Consider the following 25,806-nt stretch of genomic DNA (forward strand, 5'->3'; position numbering starts at 1 on the left):
CTCAGAGCTGGGCTGCGTGCACAGTGGGTCTCCAGCACTTAACCTTTATGCTATGATTGTGTAAGCGCTCGCTCAGGAGGCCGCCTCGGAGCTGGGATTGTTGCTTGGGGGGTGGGAGGGGGGTGTCCGCTGGGCAACCTTCCATCCCCAAAGGCATAGCTTTAACCCTCCCCTCCCAAATGCAATCCCCTGCTCCAGCTAGGTGGCACGGCGTGCATCCAGATGTGGAATCTCAGGTCCCGCTGCAAGGTCAAAAAAGGCTTTGTGTGTGTGTGGGTGCGCTTTTACACACACATCTGTGAGGCCAGCTGGGTTCAAGCCTGTCCCGGAGGTTCCTAGGCTCCGGCCCCAACACGCACAACACGCACGGGTCACCCAGCACCCCTGGACAGTCCCTGAGTTCCACGCATGCCTCCCCTCCCCCCCCTTTGCAAACTTTCTCCTAACTTCCCGACTTGCTCAGTTCGGACGCGCCCCCCCTCATGAATTATTCAGCAGCATAGGAGCCAATCAGCTTCCCCGCTCCCCCCAGCGAAGCCTGGGCTCCAGGGTGTAGGGAGATGGAGGGGGGGGCGACGCTGACTCAGGACTGTCTCCGCCTCCCGTGCGCCCCTCCCTCCTAGGCCAGGCGCCTCCCGGCCCAGTCTCAGCCCGGCCCAGCCCCGGCCCAGCCTGTCTCCCTCCCTCCTGCTCGGTCCCCACTTTGGCTTCCACCCTCCTCGACCGCGACCCGCGCACTCAGCCCGGCGGCGCAAGGGCCACCAACCACTCCGGGGAGCGAGGGAGACCGCGAGCCATCGGCCCACGCCAGTCAGCCAGGGCGGGACCCCCCGAAGCCCCGGAGGGACCCCTAACTCTCAGCCACGTCCCGATCTCCGCCCGCCCAGCGACGGCCACTGCCAGGACGTCCCCCCTCAAGGCTGGCCTCCCCGCGCGCGCGCGCTGCGGCGGGGACGTGGGGGCCGCACCTGAGCGCGGGTGCCCGGCGCGCCCGCATGGGCCATCGCTGAGCAGCCCCCGACGGAAAGTCCCAGCAGCAGAGTCGCTGTGCATCCGCCCAAGGGAGGGTCAGACCTGGGGGGGCCAGGGCCCCCCCAAACTCGGATCGTACTCAGCCGAAGTGAGGCGGCGCCATGGAGCTCAGAGCGCTGCTGTGCTGGGCGTCCCTCGCCACCGCTTTAGAAGGTGAGATGACTTTGGGGGGGTGTCCCCCTCCTATTCTTGGGGTCCCTAAAGTTGTGCCTCGGAGTGCAGAAGCTGGTCTCTCCCTACTCCAACTCTGGCACCCCTAAACACTTCGGACCAATAGTGCTAGAACGGGAGGGGGCGGGGGAAGAGGCGGCCTGGCGGGGAGTGGGGTTTTTCTTTTGTTTGGGAAAGAGATGGAGTCGAGAGCCCAGACCAGGGACCTTCCCCTCCCCAGCCTTCTAAACTCTCTGTCCTGATGTCAAAGGCCCTTGGCAGGGCTTTCTTTTCCTACCCACCCTAATATTCAAAACTATCCCGAAAGTTTCTATCCACCCTCCACCTCTGGCCAAACTCCGGGGAAAAGTTCCCGGAGGGGGCACTTTTCCAGAGGAGGCAGACCCCAGCTAGGCCGTAAAACGACCCCCACCGCCAATTCCCTCGCATTCACACCTGGACTCTACAACCCCACACCCTCGTCGCCCCATCCCCAGCCCGACGCAAGCGCCAAAAGGCTGGCCAGGCGACTGACCTCGTGCAGGCTCGCTCTCTCCCTTTTTCTATTTTTTCCTCCAGGCTGTACCCCAACCTTTTAAATGCCGTTTAGACCTAAACTTTTCCCAAGCCCGTGGCTCTCTTCCTGCCGGGCAAGCCCGCAGAAACTGCCGACCACTGGCTTGTATCGCCCTAATTCACCCCAGCTGGCCACCTCCTAGCCTGCCTCAGATTTCTGTGTGCGTGTGTGTGCGTGCGTGCGTGTGTGTGTGTGTGTGCGTGTGTGTGTGTGTGTGTGTTTCTCTTTCTTTCTTTCTTTCCTGTATTCCTCTCCAAATGCCTCTTGAAGATCTGTGAGCCTCTCACTCCTCATCCCCTCTTGGGACTGCCCAGGACCTGTAAAACCCCCTCCCTGCTTCCCTAATCTCCTTTCAATGAATTTGGCTCCTCCACAGCCTCCCTTGCTGCTTAGAATCAAAGGGATATATGGGGAGTGGGCTATGGGAGCGGAGGTGGGGGGGTTGCCGAAGGAAGGGAATCAAAGGCGTTTGGAAAATCCTGCTCCCTCTAGGCTGGGCAGTGATGTTCTGGGCTGATCAAAGTGTGAGGATGGGGAGGGGGTGAGGGAAGGCTTTGGGCCCCTGGAGAGGAGGAAGTCAGATGGGCAGAAAATCCATGAAGTGTGTCGGAGGGAAAGAACGATGCCAACAGGAAATGCCCCTTCTCACGTGTGTTACCTGGGTGTCTCTCAAGCCCTCCCTCTACCTGCGCCAAGTGCGTTTATTTATTTTTCTGTCATTTTTCACTTCCAGGGGCCCTGCCGGAGCAGGGTCTCCTTTCCCCATTTTTACACATGAAAGACTGAAGCTTAGAAGTGTTAAGTAGTTTACCCAAGGCCACGTGCCCCCGGGGAAGGTGTAAACTGAGAGTCAGTCCCCAGGGACCCGGAAAGGGAGTCGTTAAGCCGAGGTGGGACAGAGGTGAGGGTGGGTCAGGGAAGTGAGCTAGAGGTGAAGAGGTCTGAGGTAAGGGGAGAGAAAGTGAGTCTGAGCTCAGCTCTGCAGGCTGAAGAGCAGCCTGTACATAGCACAGACAGTGTGTAAATTGGAGACAGGAAAACACTATCCAGGCTGGAACAATGGAGGGTGGAGACGGCAGCCTCTATCCACCCCCTTCCCAGAACCCTGGGCATCCTGTCCCCAACGGGCTCTCCTGTCTCCTGCCATTGAGGGCCCCTGGGCTTCGCCTCAGGCTGGTCAGGTTCCTGCCTGCCCCCGGCACCCGTGGACATCACCGGAGCTTTGGGACTGATCTCATCCACCCTAGCTGGATTCCCATCACCCCTTTTCTCCTGCAGCCCCAAAGGGGAGGGCGGGACCTGGTCCCAGGTGTTCTGCTGCCTACCCTGGGGGCCCACTCTCAATACCCATGTGTTTCCCAGACTCCTGCCTCTCCCCCCCCCCCCAGGTTTCCCTATCCTCTTCAGGGGATTCCCCAACCCTCCCTCTGCACATTGCCCGAGGCCTCTGCACTTCTAATCCCTTACTCAGTCTGCACCCTGTCCCCCCCCCCCCAAATGATCCCAGAGCCCTGCCAGGTGTGTTCCTATCCACCACCACCCCTACACACACACCCCTGAAATCTCCTTTCTTTTTCCTAACCAACTCCAGATGTTCTGAGGCCTCTGCAGGAGCTGGGGCGGGAACCCCAGAGTCCGGGCTTCCAGAATTTACTCCTCAGATGGCAGAGATGGGGGAGGGGCTGTGCCCCAGGCTAGCGCACCACCTTGCAGGAGAACTGGGGTGTCTGGTGTGAAAAGGGGGTGGGGCCTGGGAAGAGGAATAGAGTTGGGATGGAAGCCAATTTTCGCACTTAGGAAAGGGAATGTGGAGCCTGAGACGGGCCTGTAGGGAGCCAAGGCCTGTGGCAGCAGCCCTCTGCCCCGAGGGATGAGGACAGGATGGGATTGTCCTGGTTTTCTTTTTTTAAACAGGACCAGCCACAAACTCACTATGTAGTGGAGGCTGGTCTTGAACTCTTGATCTTTCTGTCTCTACCTCCCCAGATGCTGGGATTACAGGAATGTGCTACCATGCCCAGCACTTTTTTCTTTTCTATTTTGGTGATGAGACACAGAGCCCGAGCGTGCTAAAGCACGGTGCCGCTGAGCCATGCCCCCAGCCCCGGTGGCAAATGCCGAGACCTAGCCTGAGAGCTGCCTTCTTCAGACTTCCAGAGTTGTGGACATTTAACTTCCAGCATGGGCTTCCCCTCATCCTCCTGGGCACAGCCCCCAAGGAAGTCTAGACCTGGGAGTTCCCTAGAGGCGGTCCAGTGCCTGCCGGCCGCTGCTGGTGCAGTCGGCACTGGGGTCAGGAGGCACTGGGCAGTGGGGTGGTGAAGTGGTTCATTGGGGAATGATGCCTCCAAGCTTGACAACCTGCGTTGGGTCCTCAGCACGTGTGCGCGCATAAACAGACACAGACACACACATGCAAATACGTGTGATTTTCTTTATGTGAGGGGTGTGTGTGCAAAGACAGAAAAGCGTTTTCTTGTGCCATGAGAGTTGGCTCTCTCCTGCCACCACGTGGGTCCGAAGAATCAAACGCGGGTCTGCAGGCTTGGCCCGAGAAAATGAATTTTGCCACCTCCTTGCATCCCCAGAGTCCAAACTTGGAACTAGAAAGATAGCCCACTCCCCGCCATTCCCGTTCGTTCCCAGCAAGCTGCTGGCCCTACCTCTCTCCCACACCTCCCCAGAGGGCTGACTCTGTCTCTCTGTCTTAGAGACCCTGCTGAACACGAAACTAGAGACCGCGGATCTGAAATGGGTGACTTACCCTCAGGCAGAGGGCCAGGTAAGAGCGGGATCTCTGGTGACCCGGGAGGGAAACTGAGGCAGGGGGTTGCGAGGATGCACCCGAGATGCTTGCTTCCCGCAGCCACCCCAGCGATGCTAGCTGGAGTCCCTGGCTGACCGTTCCGTTCTCTGCGCAGTGGGAGGAGCTGAGCGGCCTGGATGAGGAACAGCACAGCGTGCGCACCTATGAGGTGTGCGACATGAAGCGTCCCGGGGGCCAGGCCCACTGGCTGCGCACTGGCTGGGTCCCAAGGCGGGGTGCTGTCCACGTGTATGCCACGCTGCGCTTCACCATGATGGAGTGCCTGTCCCTGCCGCGCGCCAGTCGCTCCTGCAAGGAGACGTTCACCGTCTTCTACTACGAGAGCGAAGCTGATACGGCCACGGCCCACACGCCGGCCTGGATGGAGAACCCCTACATCAAGGTACTGCAGTGGGGTTCAATCCCCTTTCTAGGGCCTTGGGCAGGATAGTGGGCAGCTAGAAGCAGCAGGTTTAAGCCTAGGGAGGGAAGAGTTGGTGGTGTGGGTGGAAAGAAGGGGCCTGGGTAGGTGCTGGGAATCTAGTCCGGGTCCTCTCTGTAAGAACAAGTGCTTTTTGTTTGTTGGTTGGTTGGTTTTTTGTTTTTGTTTGTTTGTTTTGTTTTTGGTTTTTCAAGACAGGGTTTCTCTGTGTAGTTTTGGTACCTGTCCTGGATCTCGCTCTGTAGACCAGGCTGGCCTCGAACTCACAGAGATCCTCCTGGCTCTGCCTCCCGAGTGCTGGAATTAAAGGTGAGGGCCACCACCGCCCGGCTGAACAAGTGCTCGTAACCACTGAGCCATCTGTTCAGTCCTGTCTTTTAAATTCCGGTTTCCAGCACCAGTCACACCTTGCCTCCCTAAAAGCTGAGGTATTGCTGTACTGTCCAGACTGGCCTTGACTCAAAGTGATCTCCGGATTCAGCCCCTGTGATGTGCTAGCCCAGGACAGGGTTTCAAAGCTGAGGCTTTGAGGGTAGGAGGAGCCCCGAGCTGGCCTCAAACACCTGATCCCCCTGCCTCCATCTTCCCAGTGTTGGGATTATAGGTGTATGACACCATACTTGACATTTTCAAACATTTGTGTGTGTGTGTGTGTGTGTGTGTGTGGTTTTTGTTTATTTATTTATTTATTGGGTGCAGACGGCAGTCAGAAGACAACTAGCAGGAGATGGGCCTCTCCTTCTTGGGTTCCGGGGATGGAACTCAGACCATTTTGCTTGGTGGCAATCCCCATTACCCCGTTACCCCCGTTACCCGTTACCCCCGTTACCCCGTTACCCTCGTTACCGCCTGAGCCATCTTACCAGACCCTTTTTTTGTTGTTGTCGGTTTTAAATTTTTTATTAGACTTATTAATTTTATTTTCTATGTGTGGAAGTTTTGCCTGCATTATTGATGTGCACCATGTACCTTCTCGGAGCCTGAGGAGGACTGAAGAGGGTGTTGGATCCCCTGGAACTGGAGTTAAAGGTGGTTGTGAGCCGCCGTGTGGGTGCTGGGCATCGTGTTCCCTGTAAGAGCAATGCACGCTCTTAACTCTCCTTTTTCCTTTTTTGAAATATGGACTCTCTGACTATGTAGATTAGGCTAGCCTTGAACTCAGAGATCTGTCTACCTCTGCCTCTTGGAAGAGGGATTAAAGGCGTGTGCCATCACATCCAGGTTTGTTTTGTTAATATTTTTTTAAGGGTTTACTTATTTTTATTTTATGTGTATGAGTGTTTGCCTGCCTGTGTGTCTGGTGCCCACAGAGGCCAGAAGAGGACATCAAATCTCCTGGAACTGGAATTACAGACAGTTGTGATCTACCACGTGGGGGTTAAGGATTGAACCTGGGTCCTCTGCGAGAGCAGCCAGTGCCCTTGACTGCTGAACCAGCTCTCTAGTTCCTGTTCGGTTTTTGAGACAAGGTCTCACATATAGCTCAGGCTGGCCTCAAATTCTCTTATGTAGCCAACTCCTGATCCTCCTGCCCCAACCTCCCCAGTGCTGGGATCACAGGTGTGTGTTAGAGCTCGAACCCAGGGCCTCCTGCATGCTAGGTAGCACTCTACGAATGGAGCTACGTCCCCACCCCTGAAAGATGAATTCTTATTTTTGTAAATCTCCGCCCAGAATTGGCGGTGGATTTCCCATGGCAAGTCAGCACCTGAAGTGAGACTCTTAGAGGTGACCTGTATGCCTTCAGAGTGACGGCCGTCCTTGTCCCAGCTCCTGCACCACAAGGTCATCTGCCCGTCACTTCCATGGCCGTTTCGTTTCTCCTTGGTTCTGAGGTCACGGTGCTGGGACAGATGAATGATTGGGACACTGAAACAGGTAAAGTCGGAAGCAGCGAGGCTGCACGGAATTCATGAATGGCAGAAAAGTCATCTGGGAAGTAGCTCAGTCCGTGGAGTGCTTGCTGGAGAGTCCCAAAGCCTTGGGCTGGATCCGGAGCGTTGTATAAATAAGTCTAGTGACACCTGCCTGTCATCCCAGCACTTGGGAGGTGGAGGCAGGAGGATCAGAAGTTCAGGGTCATCGTCCTCGGCTACATAGCAAGTTTGGGACCAGCCTGGGACTATAAGTGACCATGTACGTATGACATATTGTGGAAGGTAGGAAGAAGGTTCTCCATCACGAGCTGAGGTCGTTGCAGGGGTCTGTGAAGAAGACAGTTCACTAGATCCAGGAATTGGGACAGCGGTGGTGAACCCAGCTTCTCTTGGCAGGTGGACACGGTGGCCGCAGAGCATCTGACCCGGAAGCGCCCCGGGGCTGAAGCAACCGGTAAAGTCAACATCAAGACGCTGCGCCTGGGTCCGCTCAGCAAAGCCGGCTTCTACCTGGCTTTCCAGGACCAAGGAGCCTGCATGGCCCTGCTCTCCCTGCACCTCTTTTACAAGAAGTGTTCCCGGCTGACCATGAACTTGACCTACTTCCCAGAGACCGTTCCTCGGGAGCTGGTGGTGCCCGTGGCAGGCAGCTGTGTGGCCAATGCTGTCCCCACCGCCAGCCCCAGCCCCAGCCTCTACTGCCGGGAAGATGGCCAGTGGGCTGAGCAGCCGGTCACGGGCTGCAGCTGTGCCGCGGGCTACGAGCCTGCGGAGGGCAACAAAATCTGCAGAGGTGAGAAGGGGGCCTACCCATGGAGCTTTCCTGTCTCGGGCGGTGGGGCTGTGAGCTTCCCATCCTGGTCTCATTCCTTAAGGTTTGGGGATTTTTTTTTTTCTGGTTTTCCGAGACAGGGTTTCTCTGCGTAGTTTTGGTGCCTGTCCTGGATCTCACTCTGTAGACCAGGCTGGCCTCAAACTCACAGAGATCTGCCTGGCTCTGCCTCCTGAGTGCTGGGGTTAAAGGCGTGCACCACCACTGCCTGGTGGATGATGATGATGATGATGATGGTGATGATTTTAACTTCAGGTTTTATTCTTAGTGTGGTAGGAAGTAGTATTTAGAATTTTGTACCTTCCGGTGATTGGTGGATTGGTTGGTTGGTAGGCTGTAGGGGCCGGAGGACAACTTACAGGGGGTCCATTCTCCTCTCATCCACCATGTGGGTCCCGGGGACCAGACTCATCATCAGGCTTGGCCCCAGGCACCTGTATCCAGCCCTTAAGTTCCCCAATTCTGAGCACGCTGTACTTCCTGGATACTCAGTTACCGGAGCTAGGGAAGAAAGAAGCTCAAGCCGAGGTCTGAGCTCTTCCTCCTCTTGACTATTCTGGTAACCCCGTCCATGCCGTCCATGCCATCCACACCGGCCACACCGGCCACGGTTCACCTCCTCTGCCTTCTGGACACTACCTGGAGGCTGGCCTGGGAGGTCGGACTATCATTGAGCACCTGGAATACTTTTTTGGGCTGAGGAAAAGGACTTTATGATCTCCGTTCTATTCATTGGGAGTTTCCTCTCATTTTTTGATACTACATTGTCTCTGTCCCTGGAATTCAGCTTTTGGCTTTCTTTTTCCCTGACAGCGCTGGGGATTTGAACCAGGGCCTTGCACATGCTAGCTCTCTGCCAGCTGAGCTGTGTCCTCAGAGTTTTCGTTGATTTTTAGTGGTGGTGGTTTGGTTTTGGCTTTGCTGGTGATCCAAACTCAAGTCCTCGTGCTTGTTTTGTTTAGGGATTTGCCTAGTTTGTGTGTGCTGGGGGGGGGGGGGGGCGTGACTCGTGGTGACAAGGCACTTGTGTGGTCAGAGGTCAGGGGTCAATTTGCAGGCATTCCGTCAAGTTGTTGGCAAGCGCTTGGTGGCAAACGCTTTCACCCCTTGAACCGGCTCTCGGTCCCGTAAATGACTTTATTTCCACAAATGTCCACCTAAAATTAGCCCGTCATTACTTTTGGAATGTTGGCAGCATCCCTGCCTTTGGACTGGGATCTAAGGTTTTACATACCATCCTAAAAGCAGGACTTTACACAGTCCGTTTCGGGTGCCGCAGCAAGCTGAAACATTGTCTTTGCTCATGGCTTCGGCGTTCCGGAGGTCCCAAGGCCAGCCGCTGCATCTCCTGGAGTGTTGTTTGTTTGTGGTTTTCATTTTGTCCCGAGATAAGGCCTTCATTTATAGCGAAGGCTGCTTCCCAACTGGTGAATTTTCCTGCCTCAGCATCCTGAGGGTATCACCATGCCAAGCCTATATCTTGTTTTATTTTATTTTTTAAAATAATTTTAAAAGATTTATATGTTAAATTATGTGCATATGTATAGTTATGTGTAGGTGAGGCATCAGGTAGCTCCTGGAGCAGGAGTTGCAGGCTGCTGTGAGCCAGTCAGTATGGGCGCTGGGAACTGGACTCTCAGGTCCTCTGCAAGAGTGGTATGTGCTCTTAACCTCTGAGCCGTCTCTCTAGTCCCCAGTTTTTGTTTTTGAGAAACAGGGTCTCACTCTGCAGCCCAGGCTGGCCTTGAACTTGCTCTGTAGCCCAGGCTGGCCTTGAACTTACAGTCTTTCGCTTGCCTCTGGCTTCCAAGTGTTGTAATTACAGGATGGGACGAGATGTCCAGCTTTACCGACTTGTATTTTGGTAAAGGAGAAAAGTATCTGGTGCCGCTCACACCAGCTCTCTTAATGCTCTTTGTAGCCGTCCTCTGTACTGGGTAGTGTGCATTCAAAATTAATCGGATGGCAGGGGATTTGGTAGAGCGCTGGCCTGGCATGCACGAAGCCATGGTTCCATCCTCTCCACCGAATAAACTGGATGGGGTGGTGCACACCTGTAATCCCAGCCTTTGCAAGGTGGAGACAGATCGATCAGAGGTTCAAGATCAGCCTCAGCATTATATGGAGTTTTGAGGTCAGGCTGGGATTTACAAAAGGCTGTCTATAAGTTAATTAAAATCATGAGAGGGTTTCACCAGACTGCCAAGGTCAGGGTTGGGAAGAGCGAGGACGCCTGCTCTGGGGGGATGGTCCCCCTTTTCCTCTTTCTGGCTGGTCTTTCATTCATTCCTTAGCTCTGCGTGCAGGTTTTGTTTTTGTTTTGGAGTTGGGAGATTCTTTTTAAGTTTGTTTGTTTGTTTGTTTGTTTGTTTTTTGGTTTTTGGTTTTTTGAGACAGGGTTTCTCTGTGTAGCTTTGCGCCTTTCCTGGAACTCACTTGATAGCCCAGGCTGGCCTCGAACTCACAGAGATCCGCCTGCCTCTGCCTCCCGAGTTCTGGGATTAAAGGCGTGCGCCACCATCGCCCGGCTTCTTTTTAAAGCTTTTAAGTGATTTTTAAACTTCATTTTAGGTGTGTGTATGTTTTGCCTGCACATGTGTCTGTGCACTGTGTGTGTGTTTGTGTGTGTTTGTGTGTGTGTGTGTGTGTGTGTGTGCCTGATGTCTTTGGAGGTGGGGGAGGGGGGCACTGGATCCCCTGGAATGATGGTTGTAAGGTACCATGTGGGTTCTGGGAACTGAACCCAGGTCCCCTGGAAAAGCAGCCAGTGGTGTGTGTGTGTGTGTGTGTGTGTGTGTGTGTGTGTGTGTGTGTTTGTGTTTTAATTCATTTATTTTTATTTTATGTGAATTGGTGTTTTGCCTGCATAGATGTCTGTGTGAAGGTGTCAGATCTTGGAGTTACAGACAGTTGTGAATGGCCATGTGGGTACCTGGAATTGAACCTGGATCCTTTGGAAGAGCAGCCAGTGTTCTTAACCGCTCAGCCATCTCTCTAGTCTTCAGGGTGTGTTTTGCTCTCTCCTCCAGCCTGTGGCCAGGGCACCTTCAAGCCTCAAATAGGAGAGGAGCCCTGCCAGCCCTGCCCGGCCAACAGTCACTCCAACAACATTGGTTCTCCTGTCTGCCTCTGCCGCATTGGGTACTACCGGGCCCGGTCGGACCCCCGGAGCTCACCTTGCACCAGTAAGTTTCCGTTGTCCAGGGGTGAAGGACATCTGTGTTGTCCTGTATGCAGTTCATTTGGGGGAGAGTGTGTGGACTCCCAGAACAGACTCCCCCACGGTCCCTGATCGAGTTGTCTGTTACTGTGGTAAAATACCCTGATAAGACACACCTTAGGAGAGGAGGGAGTTCATTCAGCTTAGCTCCGGGTCCTAATCCTTCAGTGTGGAGACGTCAAGGCAGGATCAGCCAGTCACCTGACATCCACAGTCAAGAACAGAGATATGAATGTGTCCATGCTTCCTTATACCGACTGCTCAGCTTGATCTCACCACTCTCAACAGTCCCGGGACCCCTGCCTAGGGAATGGTGCCACCCACAGTGGGCTGGGTCCTCCCGAATCACTTAACTTAATCAAGACAGTCCTGCACAGACACGCCCGTAGGCCAACTCAAGCAGACGGTCCCTCCTGGAGACGTTCCTCAGGTGGTTTTAGGTTGTGTCGAGTTGTCAAAACTAACCCGTGACAGCCTCCATGCTTCCCGGTTTTAATCTCACCTTTAGCGGTTCAGACCAGTGTGACTGTCCGTCTGCCCTCAAGGGTGGTCCCCGCCTACCCTCCGCCTGATTCTCCTTTTCCCACAGCCCCACCCTCTGCTCCAAGAAGTGTGGTCCCCCATCTGAACGGTTCCTCCCTGCACCTGGAATGGAGTGCTCCCCTCGAGTCCGGAGGCCGAGAGGACCTCACCTACGCTGTGCGCTGTCGAGAGTGCCGCCCTGGGGGCTCCTGCTTGCCCTGTGGAGGCGACCTGACCTTTGACCCTGGCCCTCGGGACCTGGTTGAGCCCTGGGTGGCAATCCGGGGGCTGCGTCCTGACGTCACCTACACCTTTGAGGTCGCTGCTCTGAATGGTGTGTCTACCTTAGCCTCCGGACCAGTTCCATTTGAGCCCGTCAATGTCACCACTGACCGGGAGGGTAAGAATGGGGGACGGATGGGAGAGGCGTTGACGAACTACTTGCTGAGCGCGCAGAAGACCACATAAACCAACATGGGAAGTGGGAGCAGGGAAATCAGAAGTTCAAGGCTATCCTCAGCTAACCCGAGAGACCCATTGGCAGAAAATAATGGTTTTAAAAAGTCATGTGTTCATGTGGGAATGTCGTAATAAAACCGTCATGAACCTGCAGTTGCTCTGCTCTAATGGAAGGGGGAAAAAAAGGTGGAGACATACTTATAACCCCAGGAGTTGGGAGTCAGAGGCAGGAAGATCAGTGGTTCAAGGCCCACCTGAGCTACTGGAGACTGCCTCAAAGGGAGAGAAAGTATGTCTTGCTATAAAGAGACCATGGCCAAGTTGGGGGGTGGTGGTGCACGCCTTTAATCCCAGCACTCGGGAGGCAGAGGCAGGGGGATCTCTGTGAGTTCAATGCCAGCCTGGTCTACAGAGTGAGTTCCAGGACAGCCAGGGCTACACAGAGAAACCCCGTCTTGCAAAACCAACCAAACAAACAAATAAACAAAAAAACAAAAACAGTAAAGAGAGAAAGAGAGAGACAGACCATGGCCACGGCAGTTTATAAAAGAAAGTGTTTAATTTGAGGCTCATGGTTCCAGAGGGATAGAATCCATGGTAAGCATGGCATGAAGGCAGGCATGCACTGGAGTAGCTGAGAGCTCACATCTTGATTCATGAGGCAGAGAGGAGAGAGAGAGAGAGAGAGAGAGAGAGAGAGAGAGAGAGAGAGAGAGAGAGAGAGGACTAAATAGAAATGATTGATGGCTGGGATTTTGGGATTTTGAAATCTCAAAGCCCACCCCCAGCGACACACTTTCTCCAACAAGGCCCCATCTCCTGATCCTTCCCCAGCTAGGTACCAAACTTTAAAATACATGAGCCTGTGGAGACCTATCACATTCAAACGACCACAGAGAGAGGGCATCAGGTATTCAGGATGATGGGGAGAGGGACCTCAGAAGTTTGAGGGTAGAGGAGATAAAAAGGAATTCTAGTGTGTGTGTGTGTGTGTGTGTGTGTGTGTGTGTGTGTGTGTGTACATGTGTACATGCATCCTCGGAGGCCTAAGGTTGACTCAGGTGAGTTCCTTGATCCATCTCCACTTACACACTGAGGATTTGTCTAATCTAGCTAGCCAGCTTACTCAGAGAGGAATCCCCCTGTCTCTGCCTCTGTGCTCTGGGATTACAGGTGACTGAGATGCTTGCTCAGCATCTAACTGGGTGCAGGGGATCCAAACTCTTGGGCACTAGGTAACTTGCTTACTGGGCCACCTCCCCAGTGCCAGAATTATTATTATTATTATTATTATTATTATTATTATGTTTGGTTGTTTTTTTTTTTTTTTTTTTTGGTTTTTCGAGACAGGGTTTCTCTGTGTAGCTTTGCGCCTTTCCTGGAACTCACTTGGTAGCCCAGGCTGGCCTCGAACTCACAGAGATTCACCTGGCTCTGCCTCCCGAGTGCTGGGATTAAAGGCGTGCGCCACCACCACCCGGCTTGTTTTTTTTTTTTTTAAGACAGAGTTTCTCTGTGTAACAGCCCTGGCTGTTTTGGAACTCTGTTTGTAGACCAGGCTGGCCCTGAAGTCACAGAGATCCCGAGGGCTGGGATCAAAGATGTGTGCCAATACCGCCCTGCTAGAGAATTCTTTTTTTTAGAAAAGATGTATTTATTTATATGTGTATGCCTACATGTGTTTGTGTGAACTACATGTGACGAGGTGACCAAGAAGGCCGGAAGAGGGTGTTGGCTCCCCTGGAACTGCAGTTACGGGCTGCTGTGAGCTACTGGATGTGGGGGCTGGGAACTGAACCTGGGTCCCCTGCAAGAGCAGTAAGAGTGCTAAACCATGGAGCCATGGAGCCGTCTCCAGCTCCTCAGAAGGCGCTCATTAAAACTGGAAGAGGAACGAGGTAGAGCTGGTGGAGCCGGTGGAGGGAGAGTCAGGAAAACAAGGACAGACCCTAGGGCTGAGGTCTGGCTCAGCGGCAGAACATTCATCTACCGTGTGCAGGGCAGGGGGAGGATTGGAGAAAGCAGTTGCTGGGCATGGCAGCTGGGCACACCGTGGCGGCCGGGCACACCGGGTTTCTCCCTCCTACAGTGCCCCCGGCGGTGTCTGATATCAGAGTGACTCGGTCATCCCCCAGCAGCCTGAGCCTGTCGTGGGCTGTCCCCAGAGCACCCAGCGGAGCAGTGCTGGACTACGAGGTCAAGTATCATGAGAAGGTGAGACGAGGCTCAGTCCCAGGTAGGGGGAGTAGTGGGTATGGATCCAGAGCTGGGATACTCAGATTTGGAGACATCTGGTGAGGATGGCGGTTTGGGTTGACTGTTTGGTAACTAACTGTACAATCGTGCAGCCGGCCCCTGGGCCTCTCTGAGCCTCAGTTATCCCTGTCTGTAAAATTGTTGTTATACTGCCAGGCACAGAACCGGTACAAAGGGTTGTCAGAATGGCTTATTAGTGGAGTGCTTGTCTAGACTCCCCAGTGAGGGGTGGGGTGTGGCTCAGTGGTAGAGCACCTGCCTAGAATCCCCCAGTGAGGGGCTGGGGTGTGGCTCAGTGGTAGAGCACCTGCCTAGAATCCCCCAGTGAGGGGCTGGGGTGTGGCTCAGTGGTAGAGCACCTGCCTAGAATCCCCCAGTGAGGGGCTGGGGTCGAGAGGCTTAATGGTGTAGTGCTTGCTTGGGATGTAGGATACCCTAGGTTTAAGTCCCAGCACCTCAGAGAGGAAATATAAAGCTGCTAGAAGGATTAAGTGATGCCACACAGCAGGATAAAGTGGGAAGGGGGAGGAAAGAAAATCAGCAGAGGAGGAGACTATCTCGTGATCCTTTCTTTCCTCCTCCTCCACAGGGCGCAGAGGGCCCTAGCAGTGTACGTTTCCTGAAGACATCAGAAAACCGGGCTGAGCTCCGGGGGTTGAAGCGGGGAGCCAGCTACCTGGTCCAGGTACGCGCACGCTCCGAGGCTGGCTATGGCCCCTTCGGCCAAGAGCATCACAGTCAGACTCAACTGGATGGTGAGTTTGGGGATTCCGGTGGAAACTGGGCTTGTTCCCCCCGCCCTTCCACACCAGGCAGGTCTTACCTCAGTGTCCCCAAAGTCCGTTGTTTTTATCCTTCAGTGATAAGGTCTGGCCAGCAAAGATGGCGAAGGACAGAGAATAGAGAAACTAAATCCAACTCTTGGCTCTGAAGCCTGCAGGCTATTTATCCTTAGCAGTAGGTTGACCCACCAGCCCCGGTTCTTTCTTCCAATAAGACGAGAAAAACCATCCACCCTTTATCACAAGTTCTGAGGTAAAGTGAGGTAGCCCATGCTTCTAACATGTCAGACCCATGATTTTCCAAGCTATTTATTTATTTATGAGGCATCTCACTCTGTAGCTCTGGAACTCACTCTGTAGACCAGGCTGGCCTCAAACTCACATAGATCCTCCTGCCTCTGCCTCCCCAGTGCTGGGATTGAAGGTGTGTGCCACCACACGCAACTAACTCCATACATTTTTAAACAGCTCATTCCTTCCTATCTCCCTTTATGTTTTTTGAGACAGGGTCTTGCTATGTAGCCATGGAGATGTTCTAGAACGTGCAAGACTGGGCTCAAAGTTGTAGCAATCCTCCTGCCTCTGCCTACCAAGTGCTGGGAATTGCAGGAGTGTGCCGCCATACTTGGCCTCTTTCTTTTTTTTTTTAATCTTCTCTTTTCTTCCATCCCTCTTTTTTCTTATCTCTTATGTTTTTCAAATATTTTATTTTATGTGTATGAGTGTTTTGCCTGTATGCATGTCTGTGCACTGTGTATGTGCAGTACGTGTGAAGGCCAGAAGTGGGCGCTGGGTCCCCGGGAACTGGAGTTACATATATTTGAGCACCCTCATGTGGATGCTAGGAAGTGAACCCAGTTCCTCTGGAAGAGCCGCTGGTCCATCTCTTTTCTTTCTTCTAGAGACAATGGTCTCATTGTGTGGCACAGGCAGGGCTTTAACTTGGCAATCCCCCTGCCTCAGCCTCTTAAACGATGGGGTTACAGGCATGGACCATTGTCTTATTTTTCTCTGTGCTGATGGACTCCAAGACCTTTTGTGTGCTAGACCAGACTCTACCACTGAACTATGTCCCCAGCCTTTATTTTTATTTTGGGTTTTGCTAATTTGCCCATGCTAACCCAGAACCAGCTGTTGTAACCCAGGCTGGTGTTGAACTCTATCCTCCTGACTCAGCCTCCTGAATGGGATTACATGTGTGTGCTATCCTTCTGCCTAATTTTTCACCTTTGGACTCTCACCCAAGTGAGATTATTTATTTATTTATATTTGATTTTTTTTCCGGATAGGGTTTCTCTGTGTAGCTTTGCGCCTTTCCTGGAACTCGCTCTGTAGACCAGGCTGGCCTCGAACTCACAGAGATCCGCCTGCCTCTGCCTCCAGAGTGCTGGGATTAAAGGTGTGCGCCACCACCGCCCGGCTCATTTTCTTTATTTCTTCACGGGGGTAGTGGTGCCACCACCGCCTGGCTGAGATTTTTTTTTTTCTTAGAGAACATTAAAATATATATATAAAATAAGATCAAAATGTCCCTGGCTGGGGAGATGGCTCAGTCAGCAAAACACTTGCCATGAAAGCCTGAGGGCTGGAGTTTGGATCCCAGCACACACATAAAGGCCGTGTGCGATGGTCTCCAAATGCATGTGTACACACACGAAAGAACATACGCACACCATCAACAAAAGCTCCCCCAACATCTCTGCCTGTAACAAAGCTTGGACCATTGTCCTCAATCTGAGCTCACTGTTCACTCAGCTTGTCGTACTGGGCTGGGGTCTGTTCTCAGGAGACCTCAGGTCATTGCTTGAAGCTGGAGTTAGGGAATCAGGGACTCTTGCTTTACGTGACTGGCCTCTTCTCCCCCAGAGAGCGAGAGCTGGCGGGAGCAGCTGGCCCTGATTGCAGGGACTGCGGTGGTGGGCGTGGTCCTGGTCCTGGTGGTCGTAGTCATCGCTGTCCTCTGCCTCAGGTGAGACTCTGTAAACCCCCTGTGGGGGGCTCCTGCCCACACACCCTAGAGCGGTGGTTCTCAGCCTTCCCAATGCTGCGACCCTGTAATACAGTTCCTCACGTTGTGCTGACCCCCGAAAACAAGATTATTTTCTTTGCTACTTCGTAACTGTAATGTTGTTACTGTTACGAATTGTAAGGTAAATATCTGTGTTTTCTGATGTTCTGATGGTCTTGGGCGGCCCCTGTGAAAGGGTCATTCCACCTCCCAAAGGGGTCGAGGCCCACACGTTGAGAACTGCTGCCATGGGCAAGCCTTCCTGTCTTCTCCACTGGTCACCTGGAATCTTCCCAAGTCCCAAGTCCTTCATTGTCTGTGATCTTCTATACAGGCAAAGAGATGTAGAGATAGAGATAGAGAGATGTAGAGATAGAGATATAGAGAGATAGAGATGTAGAGATAGAGATGTAGAGATAGAGATAGAGAGATGTAGAGATAGAGATATAGAGAGATAGAGATGTAGAGATAGAGATATAGAGATACAGAGATAGGGATATAGAGATACAGAGATAGGGACATAGAGATGTAGAGATAGAGATAGAGATATATAGAGGGATAACTCTGTTTTTTACTTCTTTTCTCCTGGCTACAGGAAGCAGAGCAGTGGGAGGGACGCTGAGTACTCAGATAAACACGGGCAGTATCTCATCGGGCACGGTATGTGGGTCACGGGAGGGCAGGGAGGAGCTGGGAGCTAACGGGACATCATAGTCCAGAGGAATTTACTTCCTGGTTAATGGGCTCCCATGTGGCTCCTTAGGCACGAAGGTCTACATCGATCCCTTTACTTATGAAGACCCTAATGAGGCAGTGAGGGAATTTGCCAAAGAGATCGATGTTTCCTATGTCAAGATTGAAGAGGTGATTGGAGCAGGTGAGTGATCAAGCCGGGGAGCCGCGGGGCTGGCTCAGTGGCTGGAGCCCCATGTGAAACACCTGGGAACAGCAGCACCGCCTGTAATCCCAGCTTAGGGGTGTAGTGGATGGGACAGGATGGACGGACAGACAGGTGGACCACTAGTACTCATTGGCCGGCCAGCCTAGAGCTGATGAGCTCTGCGTTCAATGAGAGACCCTCTCTCAAAAAGTAAGGTGGATTGCTGGGTGTGGTGGTACACATCTTTAATTCTAGCACTTGGGAGGCACACACACACACACACACACACACACACACACACACACACACACAGGTAGAAGCCTGGGCAGTGGGTCAGGACAGAAGAACTGACCCTCCACGTTCTTGTTGAAGGTGAGTTTGGTGAGGTGTGCCGGGGCCGGCTGAAGGCACCAGGGAAAAAGGAGAGCTGTGTGGCCATCAAGACCCTGAAGGGTGGCTACACGGAGCGGCAGAGGCGGGAGTTCCTGAGCGAGGCCTCCATCATGGGTCAGTTTGAGCATCCCAACATCATCCGCCTCGAGGGTGTGGTCACCAACAGCGTGCCAGTCATGATCCTCACTGAATTCATGGAGAACGGAGCCCTGGACTCCTTCCTTCGGGTGAGCCGTCCCACCCACCTTCACAATCACTGCATGCTCCTGTCGGGGCGTTGCGGGGAGGGGACAGGGAGAGCTGGACCCAGAGAACAGGACAAAGCAGGATTCATGCCTGCAATCCTAGCACTGGAAAAGCTGAGGCAGGAGGCTTGTGCATTTAAGCCAGCCTGGGGATACAAAGCCAGCTGGGACTGTATCATATAGCAAGACTCTTTCTTCAAAAAGAGAAAAAAGTTAAAAAGTTTCAGACATGGAAAAAAACAAACAAACCAGATCTTGAACAGTGGCTGAATTATTTGATTGATTTATTTTTGTACATAACTGGAGATTCAGACCAAGGTCTCACGTATGCTATACATGTTCTCTATTGCTGAGCCATGCACTCAGCCTCTTACTGAGGAATCTAGGCAGGTGTTCTACCACTGAGCCACACCCCAGCCCCTCACTGAGGAATTCTAGGCAGCCTTCTACACCTGAGCTGCATTCCCAGCCTGCCTGGAAATGTTTATTCATCATTCTGAGTTTCTGTCCACATTGGCTCCAAACATACTTTCCCTCATCTCAAGATTCTTTCTCATCTTCTGCAATTTTCTCTCACATTCATCTTCCCTAATCTGCAACAGGACCTTCCCAACAGAGAGTCCTGGGTTAAGGTTGAGGGGTCAGACTGTCCTCTATGGATCTGACTCAGCATCCACCGAAGCCTGGGTGGGAATCCCTAGATGGGACCCATGCAGTGTGTAGCACAGGCTCCCCTGTGTGGTCCAGCCACAGACATCTCATTTCCAATTCATCAGGACATTAGAAAGACGATTGCTTACAGAAAAACAAATTAGAGGACTCTCTTGGGAAAGAAGCCATAAATCCAGAAGTGGGAACTTTGAGAGGGACAAATGGTATAGCTCTTCAGCATGTCATCTATCAAGGATGCTCTAGGATTTAGGGAGATGCACAGAAATAATAAGCAGTATATGGCCTGTCATTCTTGCTACTTGGGAGATGAGGCATCACAGGGCCAAGGCCAGCCTGGGCAAATTGAAGAAAGTCTGTCTCAGTAAGGATACAAAGGGGGCTGTGATGTAGCTTCACGGTAGATTGCCTACATAGAATCCCCCAGTGAGGGGCTGGGGTGTGGCTCATGACTCAGTGGTAGAGTGCTTGTGAGGCCTTAGGTTTAACTCTCAGCACTGAAAAAAGAATGCAGATTTGGATGCATTATCCTTGCTTTTCCCTCTGGAGCTGCAGAGGCCCCTGCGTCCTAGGTGAACTCAGATAGGATCGATTTGGTTTTTCTGGTTGGTGTAACTGTAAGGGCAAAATGAAAACTTATCAAGGTTGGGCACTAGACCTCATCTTTGTCACAGTGTGTCTCCGTTCCTCACTCTTCTCTTGTGTTCACACACAGCCGGTCTGAGACATTTTCTCATTGACAGGCAGCTCAGAGTGCACTCATAACTAGCTCAACTCTGCCTGTAAGGTGTATGGACTTTGTTAGAATGCAAATGTTAGCTGAAGCCATTGGTGGTAGCTTGCATCTCTAATACCAGCACTTGGGAAGCTGAGGCAGGAGGCTTGCCACAAGTTTGGGCTAACTTAGGCTACATATTGAGACTCTGTCTAAAAAAAAAATAAATAAATAAACAAATGTGCTGATTAGAAGCAGAGCATTGTGGTGCATGCCTGTAAGCTGAGGCAGGAGAATGGACAGTTCTAGGCCAGCCTGGGCTGCATAGTAAATTCCAGGTGAACCAACTAGAGTTATATAGGGTGATCCTGTCTAAAAGAAAGCAGATTGGGGATGTAGGAGGCAGGCTTTAAAAGCATCTCTTTATAATTTGGGAGTGGCTGAACATCTATAAAATAAAACAAAACCAGGAGGCATGGTGATTCATGCCTTGTAACCCCAGAGTTTGATTGATATAGGACATAAGTTCCAGTTCATCCAGGGCTAAACGAAGACTTTGTCTCAAAAACCAAAATATAAGGTGTGGTGAGAAACTGTGTTAGGGTGTTAAAATAGGCAGGAGAATTTATTAATAAGTAGGGCTGTCTGAGGGAACTGAGCCGCCTTCTAGGTGAGCTGAGAGATGGGTATGTGATAGCTGCCGTGATCGGAGTGGCAAGGAGGGTAAACCGGGGGTGATTTACCCTAAACAAGCCTTTCTCCCTGTCTCCTCTCCAGCTGAATGATGGGCAGTTCACGGTCATCCAGCTGGTGGGCATGCTGCGGGGCATCGCCTCAGGCATGCGGTACCTGGCTGAGATGAGCTATGTCCATCGCGACCTGGCTGCCCGGAACATCCTCGTCAACAGCAACCTAGTCTGCAAGGTGTCCGACTTCGGCCTCTCCAGATTCTTGGAGGAGAACTCTTCTGACCCCACCTACACAAGCTCCCTGGTGAGCCTGGGGCCAGGGATACCAGCTAAGCATTCCAGCCCACGTGGGGAGCTGGGTTGGAAAATCAACAAGCACATATTGGCAGCTTCAGACCCAGGAGAGAATAATACAGGTTGCAGGCTGAAGGGAAATCAGCTTCCGACGTGTGGGAAAAGAACAGCCGTGGAGACAGGAGATTGAAGGGCAGAAGGAAGAGGCCAGTGGGAGTAGTGGCTTACATTTATCACCCCAACAGTAAGGGAGGGAAGTAGTGTGATGGAAGCCGGCCTGGGCCATCTAGGTGGATCCTATCTCAGAAAGAGAGAGAAGACAAGATGTTGTGGTGTGCACCTGTAATCCCAGCACTGGGGAGGTGGAGGCTGGAGGAGCTGGAGGCATGCTTGGGCAACGTGAGACTGTTTCTAGGAAACACCCCGGGCACGGGGCCAGGAGTAGGGGAGAAAAGCAGAGTTGGCGATGCAGGAAGTGTCTTAGTTTCTTTTCCTGTGGCTGTGAGAAAATATGCTGACAGAGATAACCTAAGGTGGGTTTATTCTGAACTCACAGTTCAGGGGACAGCCAAGGCGAGCAGGAGGGAGCAGCTGGTCCCATAGCACCCATGCATGTGCTTAGCTCGCTCTGTCCTTTTGATTCAGTCCAGGACCCACGCCAGAGAATGGAACTACCTGCTTTTAGGCTGGGTCTTCCCACCTTGTTTAACCCCATTAAGATAATCCCTCTTGGGCACTGCCACAGGCTCATCTCCAAAGATTCTGTCAAGTTGACAACACTATCCATCGTGGACGATGTTCCTGGGTCCTGCTGGTGCCTGGGTTCACCTTTTCTTCCTCCTTCCACAGGGTGGAAAGATTCCCATCCGATGGACCGCCCCTGAGGCCATTGCCTTCAGGAAATTCACTTCTGCCAGTGATGCCTGGAGCTATGGGATCGTCATGTGGGAGGTCATGTCCTTTGGGGAACGGCCATACTGGGACATGAGCAACCAGGACGTAAGTGTTCCATGATCATACCGAGATTTCCTGGATATTCCATCACCTGGGATACAGGAGTGGGGGATGGTGTTCCCAGACTTTCCCACCCATGTTTGGGATAGTGGGGGTGATGTTTACATCCAAGAGCTGACTGTAGGGACTGGGAAGATGACTCATTAAGTACCTGCCATGCAGGGATGAGGACCCAAGTTCAGACCCCCAGCACCCACACACAATGGTGCTCATCCATAACCCCATTGTGGGGGACAGGCAGATCTGGGGGACTTACTGGCCTACCAGCATAGCCAACTCCAGGTTCAGTGAGAGACACTGTCTCAAAAAACAAGGTAGAGGGGCTGAGAAGTGACTGAGCAGGTAAAGTGCTTGTGATGCATGAGGACCAGAATGAGATCCCCAGCACTCACGAAAGCGTCAGGCAGGCGTGGGAGCTTGCCCGTAATTCCAGCACTTGAAGATGAGGACAGCAGGGCCTGGATCAAGCTAGCCTGGGAATCAATAAGCTCTGGGTTCAGGGGAGAGACCCTGCCTCAATGTATAAGGTGGAGCGTGATTGAGGAAGAGAGTTGATTTTAATGTCTGGCCTTTACACAAACACACACAAAGTGGAGAGCTGGAAGATGGCTCAGTGGGCAAAGGCACCTGCTGCCAAGCCTGATGACCTGAGTTCCATCCCCAGAACCAACACAGTGGAAGGAAAGAACTGATTCCTTCAAATTGTCCCCTAACCTCTACGTTTGTTATTGAGCGTACACACACACACACACACACACACACCTTTTTCCACAAGTTAGTAAATAAATAAATGCAATTTAAGAAAATAAGGTGTAGAGCAATAGAGGAGGATACCCTATACTGACCTTTGGCCTCCATGTGCATGCGTATGAAAGCACACACACACAGAGTTGGGCTTAGCATTGCTGGATTCGGGGATGGATGATGAGCAGGGTTGGGAGGTTAAACTCTAGACTGAAGCCCAAGACCTACCGGTGGGGATGGTGCTTTTGCTAGCCACAGCCAACTTCCACCTACCTAGGACTCATGAGTGTGCTATTGGGTGGCTGTGGTTCCCATCCCAACATCACACAGGGCTTTAGGCAGATGGTACTCTCAAACCAGCTTCACCTAGTCCTTCTTGTCACTGTAGGTGATCAATGCCATTGAACAGGACTACCGGCTGCCCCCTCCTCCAGACTGCCCCACCTCCCTCCACCAGCTCATGCTGGACTGCTGGCAGAAGGACCGGAATGCCCGGCCCCGCTTCCCCCAGGTGGTCAGCGCTCTGGACAAGATGATCCGGAATCCTGCTAGCCTCAAAATCGTTGCCAGGGAGAATGGCGGGTGAGGATCCCAGAGAACCACCCCCTTCATCCCTGACTCTGCCACCACCCAAGAGCCCTTCTGAGTGGCCCTGGAGTATCCATCCCTTTGATGGTATATGGATTGGTCTGTGCTGGTCTTCCCAAAGCCCTCTGATACCGTAGCTGTCCAACTTAGCATTTCCGTCTTTATCTGCCCCACCCCCTAGGGCCTCACATCCACTCCTGGACCAACGGCAGCCTCACTACTCTGCTTTTGGCTCTGTGGGTGAGTGGCTTCGAGCCATCAAGATGGGAAGATATGAGGAGAGTTTTGCAGCAGCCGGGTTCGGCTCCTTTGAGGTGGTCAGCCAGATCTCTGCAGAGTAAGTGGAAAGGGCCGCAGTGAGGGCTCAGCACCCAGATGGTGCCTGGGAACACTGGGCATAGGAGGCCGAGTCAGACCCTCGGGTTCAGTAGGGGCCTCTGGGTCCAACCTCAAGGGCTGATTGTTATATTGGCGGTCCAGCAGTAAGGACGTTGCCTAGCACCATGCCCAGGGCTGCACGGCAAACAAATCATGACTGAGGCCGAGACTCTGGATTCTCCCAGAAAGGAAGTGTCCTGCTGGCGTCCATTCTGGAGCCTTCTCCACCCTGGATCATCTCTCTTCCCATTTCCAGCCTGTATCTATCTTTGTATTTCTATCTACATTCCAAGCCCGGCTCTCACATTAATGTGTCAACTCTGGTTCTCTTTTCCCACCCATAAAAGGAGAGGACAGGACTGAGATTTGGAAATCCCTGCCCAGCTTTGATGTTAAATGATTTTATGATCCTATCAACCCCAAAGTAACCGTTCACTTGCCTGTCTGCACTTAGCCTTCCTCTGTTCTTGGGTTTTCTCTCAAGGCCTTCACTTACCCCGGCTTTGAACGTAGGGGGAAAAAGGCATAGACTTATGTAGGCAGGAGGTAGCTGTGGTGGTATACCACTGTTCTCCCAGCTCTTGGGAGGCTGAGGCAGGAGGATTTTTCACTTGAGGCTAGTATGGGCTACATATCAATACCCTGTCTCAAATAACCAAATATAATAACTAAAAAAAAAAAAATCCTTGAGAAGATGCCTGACCAGGCAGGTCCCCTGGTCCCTCTTTAACATCTTCCTTGATCCAAAGGCCCCCTTTATGCCCTACTTCTTTTTCTGTTGGCTCCTTTCCGTATTTCAACTTTTCTGAGGCCTCCCTCTTTCTGCCTCTACTACAGCCACACAGTAGAGGCTTGGTGCCTAAATTCTGCCTCACAGCCCCTGACATCATCATCCTATGGGCTTCCGGATTGACTGGTCCCTGAACTCATCCAGCCTTCTGTTTTTCCACAGGGACCTGCTCCGCATTGGAGTCACTCTGGCAGGACACCAGAAGAAAATCTTGGCCAGTGTGCAGCATATGAAGTCCCAAGCTAAGCCAGGAGCCCCTGGTGGGACAGGAGGCCCAGCCCAGCAGTTCTGACCTCCAAGGACTCACCATGCCAGAGACATGGCCTCTCCTTCTTTCCGGGGCAGAGTTGGCTGGGGACTCATAGAGATGCCCCTCCCCCATCACAGCCTCCCATTGGATTGCACTTTGAACTGAGGGTGTCGGGAGTTGGTAATCTTTGAGACCCAGGATTTGGGGAGCTGTGCCATATGGGATGGTAAGAATCCTATCTGTGCCCTCCAGGCGGGGAACCCCAAACTCAGAGTGAGTCTTTCCCTCAAGCCTGGGCAAAGAAACATCCCTAATCTCCCATCTTCCCAGAGGGCTCACTCCCCAAGCGCCTTCCACCTCAGTGGGCATGTCCCTACAGACCAAAGAGAAAGGGTGACCAGCCTGCCAACTTGGGAGTGGAGAATGTCCCAGGAGGCAGGAAGGGGCTGTCAAGACCCAGTGATGTAATCATTGGACTTTGATGTCCCAACTTGCTGCTGTCACCACCAAAGGCAATCATTTTCCCCTTGTAAATGCCCCTCCCCTCATCTGCCTTCATATTGAAGGTTCTAGATTTTTACTGTTTTTATTTTGTTATTTTTTCCTCCCTTTTTGCCCCCTGGTCCAGATTCTGTGTGTTGAAGGGTACCTGTTTTCACTCTCCTGTTGGGAACAAGGACCCATTGATATGTTCTAGAACAGTGCCTTGGAATGCCACAGCCCCAGACAGTTCCTTTCCCTTCCCTCCCCCCAAGTGACCCCAAGCTGTGTCCATAGTGGAGGGGAGGGGGGTGAGGTTATAAAAGGGCAGGAGGGTGGTGGCATTCAACAGAGGCAGACGTCGGTGCTTGGAAGGGGGTTCTTAAATTATATTTAAAAAGAAACTTTTTTTGTATAAATAAAAGAAAATGGGATATGTCCCAGTACTGATGGTGATTGGGAGCTGGGGTAGGCTAGATGTCTGAGAACAGGGGACCCCTAGGGGTCTGGATTTGGAGGGTCAGGTGAGGTGGTGGGACTGTGGTGTGGGGAGATGCTGGGTGTTGGCTCCCAGCCCCAGGGTGATCTGTTTGGGTTGGTGGGAGGTGAGTCATTGGCAGCTGGTGCTAACTGCTCCAGCTGCCCCTGCCAAGAGCCTCAGGCACCTCCGGGGTAGGGCTGCCACCTCCTGCCCCTCCTCTGTCTCCTCAGCCC

General features: G+C 52.6%; 1 protein-coding gene across 1 annotated transcript; it reads left to right on the plus strand.

Moving 5' to 3' along the window:
- The first annotated feature begins 666 nt into the window (after window positions 1-666).
- Window positions 667-25,531, plus strand: Ephb4 (EPH receptor B4). Its single transcript, XM_059249248.1, has 17 exons — window positions 667-1,185; window positions 4,471-4,541; window positions 4,681-4,968; window positions 7,281-7,677; window positions 10,746-10,901; window positions 11,526-11,858; window positions 14,007-14,131; window positions 14,763-14,928; window positions 16,822-16,924; window positions 17,559-17,623; window positions 17,727-17,840; window positions 18,216-18,463; window positions 20,643-20,858; window positions 21,698-21,847; window positions 22,995-23,188; window positions 23,376-23,531; window positions 24,525-25,531. The coding sequence occupies exons 1-17, from the start codon at window positions 1,134-1,136 to the stop codon at window positions 24,652-24,654; spliced, it is 2,964 nt and encodes a 987-aa protein (XP_059105231.1). The 5' UTR covers window positions 667-1,133; the 3' UTR covers window positions 24,655-25,531.
- The last annotated feature ends 275 nt before the right edge of the window (window positions 25,532-25,806 follow it).

This window comes from Peromyscus eremicus, chromosome 23, assembly GCF_949786415.1.
Source record: "Peromyscus eremicus chromosome 23, PerEre_H2_v1, whole genome shotgun sequence".
In the NCBI taxonomy this organism is placed as follows: domain Eukaryota; kingdom Metazoa; phylum Chordata; class Mammalia; order Rodentia; family Cricetidae; genus Peromyscus; species Peromyscus eremicus.